General features: G+C 45.4%; 1 protein-coding gene and 1 long non-coding RNA gene across 8 annotated transcripts in view; one reads left to right on the top strand and one right to left on the bottom strand.

Moving 5' to 3' along the window:
* The window catches only part of STARD13 (StAR related lipid transfer domain containing 13), a 219,686-nt gene that overhangs the window by 191,258 nt on the left and 13,698 nt on the right, over window positions 1-14,730 (top strand). For 5 of the 7 annotated variants that reach the window (XM_043477442.1, XM_043477443.1, XM_043477440.1 and 2 more), the window contains exons 5-7: window positions 3,528-4,918; window positions 6,114-6,287; window positions 7,368-7,584. In XM_043477442.1, the coding sequence (XP_043333377.1) occupies window positions 3,528-4,918; window positions 6,114-6,287; window positions 7,368-7,584 (1,782 nt within the window). The remainder of the gene's footprint in view (window positions 1-3,527; window positions 4,919-6,113; window positions 6,288-7,367; window positions 7,585-14,730) is intronic. The other 2 variants (XM_043477447.1, XM_043477444.1) reach the window with 1 other exon arrangement.
* Window positions 6,282-12,848, bottom strand: LOC122447090. The gene is made up of 3 exons (XR_006271128.1): window positions 12,618-12,848; window positions 10,301-10,398; window positions 6,282-6,410 (listed from the first exon to the last, which is right to left on the bottom strand). It is a non-coding gene; the product is annotated as an uncharacterized LOC122447090 (long non-coding RNA).

A 14,730-nucleotide genomic window follows, 5' to 3' on the forward strand; every position in this document is an offset into this window, starting at 1 on the left:
ATGGGTTGCAAACAACATTAAAAAAAAATGAAATGGACTAAACTAGAATATAAAATATCAGAAGATAAAGATAACTGTGATAGCATAAATTTATGTATTTATTTATTTAGCTTTAGTGTAATTTGTATATGTGCCTTGAGTTGTGCTGGAATTTTTCTTTCTTATGAGCAGCTAACATATATTGAGCACTTAGTATGTTCTATATACTGTTATCAGTGCTGTATTACTTCCTTTTTTCCTCCCTCAGTTTTATTGAGACATAATTGACATATAGCACTGTATCAGTTTAAAGTGGGCAACGTGATTTGACTGACATACATCATGACTACCACAGTAAGTTTAGTGAATATCCATCATCCCAGAGATACAATGCTAAAGAATAGAAAAAAAAAAAAAAATGTTTTCCTTGTGATGAGAACTCTTAGAACTTACTCACTTAACAACTTACATATATAACATACACGGTATTCATTATATCTATGGTGTTTTACCTTGCATCTCTAGTACCCATTTATAACTTAAAAAATGTATTTCTTACTGTATGTCACTATCAGTAGTTTCAAAGATCCTGCACCAGTGGGAAAAAACAGACACAGAATCATGTCAGTACCCTCTGGACGTACTCTGATAATTGCACACTAAAGAAGATAGGTATCTTTTCCTTTTTTCTCTGTTTTATTTTTGTTTTTTATTGCTTTGATTTTTGTTTGTTTTGATTCAAACCATCTAAATACTGCAAAATTTCCCTGAACTGTTTGCCTTTCTCCCCAGGAGTTTACCACTTTTTCACATGCTTTGGTTGGGTTGTAAATATCTCTTTTTGCCCAGAGCCAGTATAATAAGCTCTTAGAGCCCAGCAGACAGGAGCAGGCTTTCCATCCCTAGCCCACAGTGCCCGGCTTGGCATCTTTTCTAAACCAACATAAAGAAGTCCTTCTCCAACTAGTATGTGGTTTGCTAGCATCAGTAACCAAGTTTGGGATTGCTTTAGAGAGCTCATTGGAGCCAACACTAAATGCTGTAGTTTCTATTTTAAAAATCTGTATTTTCTTTAAAAGCATATCCTTCTTTTGCCTTCTCAGAAACTGTTTGCTAAGAGGTTTTTTTCAGAATGTTTACTTAATATCAACTTCTCCTAGCTTCCTGAAATATGACATGAAAATCCAATAAACTCAACCCTCAAACTGTCACAGTACCTGATATTTAAATAGCCCTTAGATGTCAGGGTTTATTGTATCCATCACAGGGAAAGAGGAGGTAGAAAATGCTATGAAGAAAGGATATTTTTGAGTCTTCGTCCTAGAGTCTTGCCCTTTTTCCATTTGTGCAACTTTTTAAGCTCTTTCACCAAAGTTTTATGCAACTTTCTTAAAACTCAAAGCTAATTTCCCACCATGCTGCCACAGCTATGAAATTCTCTGTGATTGCCATGGTTTTCTACTTTCTTCCACCTTATACTTGAAAGTTCAAATTTGTTATGTAGTCTAATCCCTGTGAACCTAGATTTTCAAGGAATAAGAATGGAAGGATCCCACATTCACTGACTGAGCATCTGTTTATTTTTCCTTGAAGACAATATATTGCGATGTCCAGAGGAGTTAAGGTAGCTGCCAGATATATAGAAAGATGGATAAGATCTTACACGGACAGGAAGCACAGATGCAGCTGAACAAACATGAGAAAATAACAAATAAGCCAAAATACCCCTCAATGAAGGATTAGTCAGTGCGTTATTTCATGTAATCCCCGAAGCAAACCTATGATGCAGAACCAATTTTCAGTCCCATTTTATAAATGCCATTTTATAAATGATAGAAATGCACTTTGGAGAGAGTAAGCAACTTTCAGACAGTCACCTAAGTCTAACTGGTACTGCTTGCAGTGGCAACCAGGTCTTAGAACCGGATGCCAAGGTAAAGTGAAATAACACTTAGTCCAATTAATATATATATACACACACATAGAGAGGAAGAGAGCAGTCACTCTCCACTCGGCATTGGGGAGGATATAAATATGAATATGACACAGAAACGCAGGCCCTGGACCTGATGAGTTTATCTGTAACAGTTGAGAGTAGGTGCATGGGACATGAGATTAAGATAGCATTATAATAAATGTTACAATAAAGATCTAAATGCTACAGGAGCACAGTGGAAGCATAGTCACTGCCTTGGGGCTGTCAGGAATGCATCAAAGAGACCCATGAAGCTGACCCAAGAATGGTCAGGGACCAGGGAAGGACAGGGGACCATATAAACCTTTTAGGCTCTTAATCCTGTCACAGAGCTGGGTATTGGACCTAGTTGCAGGTCAGGGAGCAGAATGCAGGAAGATGGGGAGGAAGCATTAAAATAAGAAAAGCACATTGGGGTCAGGTTGAAAGAGCTTCAGGTTGAAAGTCAGGTTGAAAATGCCATACTCAGACTTCAGAGAGCTAAGGGGAACGAAAAGTGTCTAAACTGGGAAACCCTGTGATTGCACTTGGATTACACTGTGGAAAGTCGTTTAGATGGAGAGGATGTTGGCCCGGTTTTTACTGTAATAACGCAGCCAGAGGTGCCAAGGGCCCACACTGGGGAATGAGAGTGAAGATATGAACGAGGGAGCAGGTTTGAGAACCATGTCAGAGTCGGGTCTTGGTAATACACATAATGAAGAGGAGGAAGGAATGGGTGATCCAGTTCATCTGGAAAGGAAATTATTTATATGTCTGTGCTGGGCCGGGCCCAGGGATTTGCAAAGATAAACAAAGCCATTTCTGGATTCAGGGAACCCAGACTCTTCTGTCTCAGGGGCTACAAATTCAGGCAGAACCCAGACGTAAGAGAAATGTGTGAGGTGTATGACAGGGCAAAATGGTGGGGCCATAGCACCCAGATACCCATGTCCCAGGAAGGAACTCGGATCCAGGGCTGATTAAAAACAAGAAGGCTGGCCTGGTGGTGCTGGCTGGGATGGGACCTTCCTCCACCAGGAATCTCTAGAATGGCTCCCAAATTTCCACTTCCAGGAATTTGGAGATAATTTGGCTGTTAACTTGCATGGGAACATATGCTAAGAATCAAGTCTGGGAGACTAAGGAGTATTGGCTTTGAGATCTAGTGACTCTGAGGCTCAGAAGAGGAAAGCTAGAAATATGGTCCTAGGGCTCCATAAAGAGATGGAAAGAAGTAAGTGCCTTCTATGGTAAGATTAAGTTTCTACTCAAAAAGGGAGAATTGCAGGTGTTTTATATTTAGCCTGTCTAGCCAGATGGTAATTACATCCTCTATAATCGGTCCATGAAGCTTCTTATAGAGGAGGGAAGGAAAACTGAAGGGAAGAGCGCTGGACGGGTTGGGAAGGGATCTTCCAGCTACTGGGAAGGAAGAGGGCATCCAGGACAATAAAGATGGGGGAGGGACCAACAAAAGGGTCCACCCGTGAGAGGGAGGGAAGGAGGAGGCGGGGGTGCCGTGCCCACGCTCCCTGGACTGCCCTCTCCACCCCTGCCACCCTTACATTAGCATCCTGCTGCTGTTTTCCAGGGTGACGACTCCGATGAGGAAGATCTCTGCATCAGCAACAAATGGACTTTCCAAAGAACCAGCCGCCGGTGGTCTCGCGTGGACGACCTCCACACACTGTTTCCTGGAGGAGACAGAAATGGGTTGTCGGGAGACATTAGGATGAGAAACACGACCAGCAGTGAAAGCGTCCTCACAGATCTGAGCGAGCCTGAGGTCTGCTCCATTCACAGCGAAAGCAGCGGCGGGAGCGACGGCCGCAGCCAGCTGGGCGGGCACGGCGCCAGCCAGGAGGCCTTTGAGGGCCCCGGGCAGTACTGCGCCGACGGCCCGGTCATGCTGGACGCCGCGCTGGTGGGCAACAGCCTCCTGCCGTCCCCCAAAGACGGGCTCCAGCACCCTTTGCATCCAAAGAATGAGAAGCCCAGCCGGGCCAGGGCCAAGTCGTTCCTGAAACGCATGGAAACGCTGCGAGGGAAAGGCACACAGGGGAGGCACAAGGGGCGGACCGGGGGCCTGGTGATCAGCGGTCCAGTGCTGCAGCAGGAGCCCGAGTCCTTCAAGGCCATGCAGTGCGTCCAGATCCCAAACGGACACCTCCAGAACTCGCCCTCCGCCACCGGCAGTGCCGGGCTTCCTGGCCCCGCCAAGTGGGGTGCTGAGAGCAGCCCCTCGGAGAACAGCAGCAGTGGGGGGAGCACACCTGGCCTGAAGGAGCGGAGGTGCCAGGAGGCCCACAAGCGCGGGGGCATGTACCTCGAAGACCTGGACGTGCTTTCGGGGACAGCGCTGCGGGACTCGGGGGACAGAAACCACCACGCGCACGAGTTTCACTCCCAAGAGAACTTGGTGGTGCACGTCCCCAAGGACCACAAGCCAGGAACCTTCCCCAAGGCGCTCTCTATCGAAAGCCTCTCGCCAACAGACAACAGCCACGGGGCGAACTGGAGGACCGGGAGCATCTCCCTGGGCAGACAGCCCAGCCCGGGGGCCAGAGAGCCCAGGCTCATGGGGTCCTGCCACAGGGCGAGTCGGGTCAGCATCTACGACAACGTCCCCGGCTCCCACCTGTACGCCAGCACCGGGGACCTTCTGGACTTGGAGAAGGATGACCTCTTCCCTCACCTGGATGACATCCTCCATCACGTCAATGGGCTCCAGGAGGTAGTGGATGACTGGTCCAGAAACATGTTACCCGAACCACAGACACACAGCGCCGGAGAGGCTGGCTTCTCCCCCTTCCCCTCTCCCAATCAGATCACCTTGGATTTCGAAGGCAACTCTGTCTCCGAAGGTCGGACCACACCCAGTGACATGGAAAGAGACAGAGCGTCTCTTACTGAGTCAGAGGCCGCTGGGGTCAGAGAAAGGAGGGACTCGGGAGTAGGGGCCTCTCTGACCAGGCCAAACAGGTTGGTGGCATGGCTTTGTGAAATGAGGTTTAAATCCATTTCATAATAATTATGGTCTGTTTACTTAACAAACATTTATAGAGTACCTTCTAAATGTTTAACACTGGTCTAAGTGATGTATGCGGTTGGGAATTATTTGAACAGTAGTATGTCTTTTGTGCAGATTGAATCCATGTTAACTCACATTTGTTTCTCCCAGTGTTTACCCTTTAATTCAATCTTGGTTTTATGCAAAAAAAAAAAAAATTGAGCTTCTTATGTGCAAAGCACTGATGACAAGGCCCATTGCCTGTGCACAGGCTCTTCCCATGACCTTGCCAAGCATCTCTTTTGCCAAATCTTAAATTTTTAAAAAGTTCTATGAGAAATTTCTGAGATCTAAGGTGTATACAGTACTTCATATGTTTATTTTGACTTTAAAATGCAGATTACAAAGCACATAAAAGCTGTTTTACTATGACCATTTCACAAGCACCTTAGATAAATGGCCCTGGAAAGGGGTAACCACTAGGGTCTCTCCTGAGGCAGTGATGTCTCTCGGGCTCACTGCTGTGTGGTCACGTCAGGAGAGCTTCATCTGCACCTGTCACAAGTCAGAGTGTGGAGCCAGGACGGCAGTGTGACGGTACTCTCCAGCTCCCACATGTGTGTGCTCTCCATCTCCGCCTCTGTCTATCTGAATGTCTCTCTCTCTCTCTTACACACACAGTCTCAGGTGCTTTCAACACTGTGGGAATGGATTTAGGAATAAACCAACACAAAAAATTTATTATATCACTTATTTAAGCCTCCTAACGGTGGCTCCAATGGTAAAGAATCTGCCAGCAATGCAGGAGACCTGGGTTCGATCCTTGGGTCAGGAAGATTCCCTGGAGAAGGGAATGGCAACCCACTCCAGCATTCTGGCCTGGAGAATCCCAGGGACAGAGGAGCCTGGCGGGCTACAGTCCATGAGGGTTGCAGAGTTGGACACGACTGAGCAACTAACACCACCAATGAAACAGATAATGACTTCTTCCAAAGTAGTTTCTTCTGTTTGTTCTGTGCATTTTGTGTCTTTCTGCTCCATTTGCTCTGTGATTCTCTTGGCTCGGAAATTATTTTGATTAGCTACTTAAAAATCGGTAACATCCCATGTTTTCTAACAAACCCATCCCCTTTGTGACTGGCTTCTCTGATGGTCTTTCTGGTAAAGGCGACTCCGGTGGAACAGCTTCCAGCTCTCACACCAGCCGCAGCCATCTACGGCGTCACCCCACATCAGCGGACAGACAGCCGGCCAGCTGAACCTGCTCCAGCGCTTCTCGCTGCTCCGCCTCACGGCCATCATGGAGAAGCACTCCATGTCCAACAAGCACGGCTGGACGTGGTGCGTAGCCCATTCGCCTTGGAGGGGACCATTCGTTCCAGGGCTCAGTGTGTGATGGCAAGCACTTCAGTGTTTGCTTTCTGAGTTCTGAGGAATCTGTTTGTTGCCTTCACTGCCAGTCTCCTGGAAAAAAAAGAAAATGCGCAGAATTCTTCCTCATTGTCTGTCTCTGGGCTGCCAAAGCCTGGATGAGATGTAGCCTGCAGGAAGCATTGCTTTATTTGTAGCTCTCTGTCAGTTTCCAGGGAAGGCAGTCAGGCTCCAAGTAAAGAGTGATCAGTTGTGAACAGGACATTAAAAATAAACTTGCCATAAAGTAATTCTGGCAGTTTGCAAAGAAAACATCTGTTTCTTGTACCTCCTGGCCCAATGCAGAGCTCCACACTTAGAGCATTGCTTCATTCTGAGAGCACCGAACTCTTCAAATACAGTTCCGCTCTTATTTCACTGGCTAATAAAAACAAGACTATGCAGTAAACCTTTGGAATAAGGAACTCACAAAAGCACATGTTGGAACTTGAATGTGGACCGATTTTAGACAATTTGATGGATTTGGAAAAACATAAGATGTGCTGCTGATTGTCATATGTTATATATTATGCACAAAGAAGAATCGGCAGTGCTTTTATAAAATATAATAAGAAAGTTACAGATTGTGTGGTCAAATCAACATATGCTTGTATATTAAATTTTTCTTTATAAAGTACAACTGGGTCTAGAAAAGTAAGGGAAGATATTAACATAATATTTTATCTTCTCTTCTTTCTCCCCCAACCCCAACCAAATTTCTTCTTCCTGATGTAGTTTTTAATTTTGTTTTGTTTTGTCTTATTGGGGACTTCAAAGTGTTTATCACTTAGAAGTGTGTCCATTACAGTTAAACTGGAATGTCAAGCACTTGATTTGAAAGCAGGGCCATAAATCCATTCTGCTAACGTGAATCACCCTGTCTAACAGTTATAGGCACAGGGCACACACAGTCCTTCCAATGTAATGTGAATAATCAAGGGAGAAATGTTGAATTCCCTGGCGCCTGTCAGATGTTCCAACAAAAGCTTGGCTTCCCTCTTGCTTTCACAGCCTCTCCCCGCAGTGTGCTCCACGAGGCGTGCATGACCTGGTTTCTGTGAATTCTAGGGCAGTTCCAAAGTTCATGAAGAGGATGAAAGTTCCCGATTATCGAGACAAGGTGGTCTTTGGCGTTCCCCTCATCGTTCACGTCCAGAGAACTGGGCAGCCCCTGCCACAGAGCATCCAGCAAGCGCTGAGGTATCTACGCAGCAACTGCCTCGATCAGGTAGGGTCGTCAGTCCCAGGCACAGGCCAGGCAGCACAGAGCGGCAGCCAGACCAGATCTGTCCAGGGTCAGACAAGACATGCCTCTCGGAAAGAAAAGGCACTGTTGTCTTTAGAGGTCACTGTTTAATTTGACCAGGTGACATCCTCGTCAAGGCATGCAAGGATGTTTCCTCATTGGCAACTTGAAGGCCACCCTGGAGTGACTGCAGAAAGCTAACGTTGATCATTTGTACCTGTGATGGCTAATTTGTGATCCCCGGAAACTGGGAGTAAAGCTATCTGCTGCATTTCCTTTTAATTACGGTCTCAATGCACCATTGATTTCACAGCATTCTTTTATCCCTGTTTGTTTGTTTTTAAACTAGAATTAGGTGTTTATATCTCCCTTTATTAATTTTTTTGAAGCAGCACTGTAACTGTTTATATTTTTTAATTTATTTATATATTTTTTAAATGTGCAAGTAAAATATGAAAATAATATCAGCTAAGTTAAATGTCCCTTCATCTTGTGGAGTTGATTAAAAAGCTCAAGGTGAACAAAATTTCTGGAGACCATTTTCCGTCTCCAGGACTGTAGGGGCCACCACAGTGGTGGACAGTGAATGGCCCAGAGTGCAACCTAGTCTATGATTAACCAGGCCAGGCCTTTGCTCCTCCGAATTAATACTCATTAGTTTCTCTATTAGACATTCTGTCCAAAATAAAAGCTGTGTTTCTGCTTGATCAATTGCAACCTTGAGTAGTGAGGCTATTCTCAGGCAACTATCCTATAATGGCTTCTCTTCATCTTACTCTTTAATACCATGTGAAGAATCTGTGCCAGCCTAAGGTTATTTGCACTTTTAATTGATTTACCCTTGGCCTTAAGCTAAGTGGACAGAAATGAGCTAAGCTGCCCGAACTCATGAACTGGTGTCGTCTCCACCCCAGTGCTGAGATCATACTTAGAATCAGGATGGTCTCTTGATGAATCAGATAGCAGTTTTCAATGGAAAAGAACAGGAGTAACTTCTGCATTCAATGCCATCACTGATTGAACTCAATGCATTATTCCCTTTTCCCTTCCCACTCTTCATTTAGATAATACACACATCTACATTTTTTCATATTTAGATGTTACCATGAGGGTAAACATGTTTGCTGTTACCATTGTGGTGGTGATGGCTGCTTTTGTTTGAGAAATGGCCTGGATGGTTTCCCTGTTATTTCTCAGAAAGAAAAGCAACAGACCACTTGTCTAAAACTAATAGCACTCATTTTTGGCAGATGCCCCAACATTAATTGATTTGTGAGTAGCATCCCAATAGAGCAATCCAATGAAGCTGATAGTTAAGCATTAGATTTTTTTTTTAATTTTAGAACTTTTAACCAAAGGCACACATTAATCAAAAGTAGAAGGTCTATGGGTATTTTATTGAGAAAAATTTTTGGAGAGGTGAGCTCCAACATTTGCCTATACCCTGGGAATTCCCTGGTGGCTCAGATGGGAAAGAGTCTGCCTGCAATGTGGTGCAGGAGACCCAGGTTCAATTCCAGGGTCAGGAAGATCCCCTGGAGAAGAAAATAGCTTCCCACTCCAGTATTCTTGCCTGGAAAATCCCATGGCCAGAGGAGCCTGGCAGGCTACAGTCCATGGGGTCGCAAAGGGTTGGAAACAACGGAGCGATTCCACTTTTCACTCTAATTAATCTCTTTTGCAGTTCTGAAAGCACTGCCACCATGCCCTTCAGCACAGGACTTTGAAGCTTCAACTGTACTTTTATTGGACTATTAGTGTAGACCCAGGATTGTATTATGTGGAGAGTAGCCTGCTATTCAGACACATTTTTCCAAACTTCTCAATTTTCATAAAGGTATATGAGACCCATCTTCCCTCTTGACTGATTCTCTTCGAGTCTTTGACTCTAGTGCTTATCAGCAAATGCACTATTAAGAGAAAACAGGGTTTGTTCTGGAATGCTTAAAGTAAATGCCGCAGTTCATCTACACTCTTCACTCAATAACTATAACCTTTCTTAAGTGCCCAGCATGTTTCAGGGATATTAGGTATCCTGCACTCACTGCCTCATTCAATCCCGTATCCACCCAGGGCAGGGTTAGCCCCCAGGTGGCAATGGTGGAGCCAACATTTGTTTGAAAATCTATCTCCAGGGTCCAAGTTTTTAACAAATGCATTTCACTACCACCCGTTAGAATTGCTTGTCCCCAGTGATTTTGGGGTGATGCCACCTCTGGCATTGAGGGACACTTTGAGAAGTGGCCCTAAACAACTCACTGATGGATTCAGTGTCAGGATTGTGTTGATGATGCTATTCGTTGTATCATGTGGTGTCTTCTCTGTAAGAACCAAAGAATTTTTCTTCCTCAGGCCCCAGCACCTGAAAGCATTGTTATTTTGGGGAAAACTGACCTGTCTATATTAGGTACAGCAGGCTCATTCAGCTGGATATGTTTTCCTCTCTACATTGGCTGTGAGAATTATTGAGGCCAAATGCACATTCTGCCTGTAGTTAATATATGTAACATGAGGGCATGCATGAATTTTGTGTGTGAACCTCATTCCTACTTCCTGCTCTCCTTTTCTATCTTTATTTTCCTATTGCTCTGATGGTCTCATCTATGATCCTTAATTTATAGATCACTGTCAGTCACTTTGAATTCTTTCCTAAACAAGATTGGATACACACGCGTTGTAATATCACCACTCTACTCACCACATAGTCTTTATGTAGAACGGAAACCAGTCGTGCCCCCTGTAGACTCCAAATAAACATGTGCCACCAGCACTGCTGCTGTTATTGACGCCAGTCTCCTGTTTGAAGCAAAAGTCATTCACATGGAGAGAAGGAAAGTGGAACCAAATCCCCCTCAACCCTGGCTTATGCTTACTCCCTGTCTCCGTTTCAGGCCTGTAACTATTTTCTTTCTTTCTTTTTTAATCTGGACGACCACCACCCTGAAAAACAGTATGCTGGCAAAGCTTTATAAGAAAAAGGCTCATTTCGTGGACATGGATACTGACTGTAAATGTAAACACAATGAACAAGTCAACCCTTCTCTTGTCTCCGTCAAAAGAAAGAATCTGTCAGATGTCAAAGGGACTTTTGCCTTAGCCAGGCTCTCTCTTAGGAGGCACTCCGTGCCAGCAAGGGCCCCCCACCTTCATCAGGAAAGAGTGTGGGGGGCACACAGAGGGCCCCCTCTGGCCCCTGCAGAGAAGGCAGGCAGCAACAGTAAGCGATGAGGGGGAAGTAGAGAAACATAATAAGAAAACCAGGCTCAGGAGGAAGACTCTCCTAGAGATTTAAGAGCCAACTCAAGCAAATAAAAGCCAGTGAATCAGAAAAGAAAGAGGGACCAAAGCACAAGGAAGGAGAACCCGCCAGATAAGTGTTCTTCCTTCACCAATAGCACCTCCTCTGAATCGAAGACTCAGGTCTACACAGGATCCTGAGACCCCAGCCCCACGACTGTGCAGGACCAAAGGGTCTAGGATACCCTTCCTCTGAAGCACGCTTGACTGACTTCTCTGCTCCTCCTTTTATGTGGTCCCCTCCAACCACCTTCTAGGGCTGTCCCAAGGCTCAGCCTCTCACCCCAGAGAGGGAGGCTGCCTCCCTACTCCGCCCCTTCCCCTCAGGCTAAGCATTCTTTTCAAACAGGAGGACGTCACAAGCAGCTGAAGACAGCCCGACAGAGCCCTGAAACAGGGCCACTTACATCCCCAAGTACAGAACATCTTCTTCGTGATGAAACACAGTGTATCCATTTTCGCCTGAGCAGTTGGCTGGAGATGAAATGAGGATGTTTACCTTTGATTATGAATCATTTCAGACATGGCAGTATGTGAAAGGAGCCAGGCTCTGTTGGCTGAGCTTTTATTTCTGCCCTAAATCAGCTGCACAGAAGGGTAGATGATACCCAGGTTATACCCAGCTCCTGATGAGTATAGAGTCATGGCAGTGAGTGGCCAAACCTACAAGGCTCCACATTAGAACCCGCTACATACTGCTCTCAGGCACCTTTCTCTCTGGATAAAACCAACCTTTCTACATTAGTGGCACACATCCCTAAAGAAGAGGAAACACAAGTCCTGATAAACATCATTAAGTGCTGAAAGGATTAGCATAAGCAGGATGCCAAGTAGGAAATTTAACATTATTTAGATGAAACTTGAATTCTAATGTAGCACTCATGCCCACGCTCTCCTTCTAATGGAGTAGTAAGTTTTAAAAGCCCAATTATGCCGTGAAGACACTGCATACTCAGTACAAGTGTCCTCAACCTGCTGCCTACCTAACATCATAAAATGAGTGATGTTCCTGGGTCTGTCTGTCTTTTTAAATTACATGTTGAGTCCTTGCTTTTCAAAGCTGAGTGTTTAGGTGGAAGACTAAAGAGAGAGGACAGTAAAACCAGACCAGAGGGGCACTCATCATTCATCCTTTTACCCTGAAAATGAGAGATGACGTGCAAGAGACAAGCTTATGAAATGGATTTTGCATTGCTGACCACTACTCTTCCCTATTAAGAGAGGATGTTGGAGCCATGCTTTCTGGTACGTGAGAGCAGGCCCTGCTGTGTAATTTGTGGAGTCTTGTACAAAATGAAAAGTGCGTAGAGATTACGAAGAATTTCAAAATGGCGACCACAGTGTGTTAAACTAAACGTAGGTCCACATGTGACTACCCAGGTCACCAGGCCACCAGCGACAGACACAGAAGCAAATGAAAGACATTTCACACATCTTGGGTCTTCTTCATAATGAAGCTGAAGGGCCTGGGGTTGCCTCCCATCAGCCACAATGACCACGGTGCCCTTAGAAGAAACACATTTTCAGTGGTTTCTTTGGTCCTCCACTTTTTACTTGCAAAAAGAAATTAGTCAGAAATACACATTTTATCACAGTTCTGAACGCTTTTTGAAGAGGAAGTGATGGTTGGCAATCCTGGGAACCCCCAGCCCTGGCTGCTCTACGATGATGGATAAGAAAAGCTCTTCCCTCTGATCCCAGAAAAAGCTTCTACTTACCTCACCAGGGAGTTGTCCATTGCAGGGACCTGAAGCCCCGCCCCCAAACTGCTTAAACAGTAGAAAATTCCCACGGTCACATAACAAGGCAGGTAGTAGGGCAGTTCTTCCATCAGCTCAGTGCCATTTTTTGACAGGGGCCCTCCCCATCTCTCTCTTCTGCCATCCTCAGTACTCCATCTGGAATCTGATTTCAGACCACCTTTACTTTTATTAGACTTAGGGAAAAAAAAAATTTCTTTGGTGCTTCCAACAAAAATCCACAGAATCCACAGATATTTCCCACGTCCCCTGGAAGATAAGGGTGGGACAGGAAGATCAATGTCAGAATTTGAGGCAGAACAAATAAATACCTGACAACCCTCTGGACATCCTGTGAGATCTGAAGTCGGAACAAGCAACGCAGAGCCCGTGGCTGGAGAGCTCCAGACACGTCTCAAATTGTTAAAATAACAGTACCTGCTGAAACTAGAAAGAAACTTGGAGACAGAACAGTGCAAAGAAAGTGTTCCTGGGATGTGTGTGTACCTGCACCTCACATGCACCAGAATCCACACCGGCGAGACCCAGAGGACAATGAGGAACCTGGTCCTGCCATGTACACACACACACACACACACACACACACATGTACACACACACACACGTACACACATACACACGTACACACACACACACACACAGTTGTCAGCTTTATTCTTTTTATAGAACACAATCAGTATTTCTCCACCGTCAAAAACAATAATAACAGGAATTCTCAGATGGAATACTCCCAACTAACAGGAGGAACCCTGTTTGTGAGTCACGCTGAGGAATTCACCTCCAGGGCCCTTGGCTTCTGAGAACTCGTGTGCATCACGGCCCTGAGGCCTGGTCCTGGGCCTCCTTCCAGAACTAGAGATGTAAACACACTTTGAGGCCGGCTCTCACTCCGATAATCACTTATCTGACACCTTGAACTTTTCTTTTGACAGTACATGCTTTCTTCTCCTGCCTTTTGATAAAATTTGGAGTAGTCGCCAGAGGAATAGAAATGTTCTTTAGATTCTTCTTGGCAACGTTCCTGCATTTTCTAGGCATTCCAAACCTTAAGAATCAAAAAGAAAGCGGTTAATGTTTTAAGTGACACTCTGCCTGAATATCCAATTCTGTGGAATTGGGGTGGTAAGCCTCGGAATGCAGAGAAGGATTACTAAGGATTCTGTCTTTATTGCCACAAAAAGTAGCGGTGTATAATTTCCCCTGCGTTCCGTGCCTCTGACGTCTAACAAAACCCCGAGTATTCCCTAATTGCTTGGAATTCTTCCCTTGCTGTTACTGCAGTTCGAAAGAGTGAGGGCTGCTCTCCATTTATAGCAGCAACTGAGAGCTCTGCTCAGACTCCAGAGCTCGGGTGGAGGCCGGCCTGGCAAGCGGAGCGGCCAGGGAGGCGTGACTCCTGAGCAGAGAAGAGCGGCCAGCGCTGACCCCCGGTCCGGCCGCCGCCCACCTCTGACCGCTGGGAGTGTGGAAGCGGGCCAACCAGGGAGCCCCTGGGGAATGAGAAGAGTGCAGATGGAGGGTTGAGGAACCGGTTTTGAGAAACTCAGTGCCCTGCAGGCATTTAAAAATAACAGACATACTAATGCACTGTAAGCCTGGGCCCCCAGAGAAGCTCAGTTCTTTTGGGGTGGCAGCAGGTCCCCTCGAGGGGAGCATACAGCATAACCTGGAAACCACTGCAGGACCCTCCATCCCCACAGGGCTCTGCTTCCCCCTTGCTCATTCCTGTTGGGGCATCATCCCCATGGTGCCCTACTGCTCCATTTATTTGTCAGGCAGAGGAGTCTAAGTGCTAATAATGAAAAAGGCATAAGACGACGTCTTGACGTCTGAAGAAAAGCCACTCAGGAATCATTCTCACCAGAGCCATGACTTACATACATAACAACTAACCAGCTAGAGTAGTAGGTGCATCATATGAGAAGCATATATATGTCACAAGGATTCTAGAGAAGGAAAAGCATAGAAGTAAGACTTTTCGATCAAAATACATGCTTGTGATATTATTTTGTTTCATGAACACATTCCCAATAAACCTTTCCCTCAAAGGGACATTGGATATGGTTACTTA

This window comes from Cervus canadensis, chromosome 9 (genome assembly GCF_019320065.1).
Source record: "Cervus canadensis isolate Bull #8, Minnesota chromosome 9, ASM1932006v1, whole genome shotgun sequence".
Lineage (NCBI taxonomy): Eukaryota > Metazoa > Chordata > Mammalia > Artiodactyla > Cervidae > Cervus > Cervus canadensis.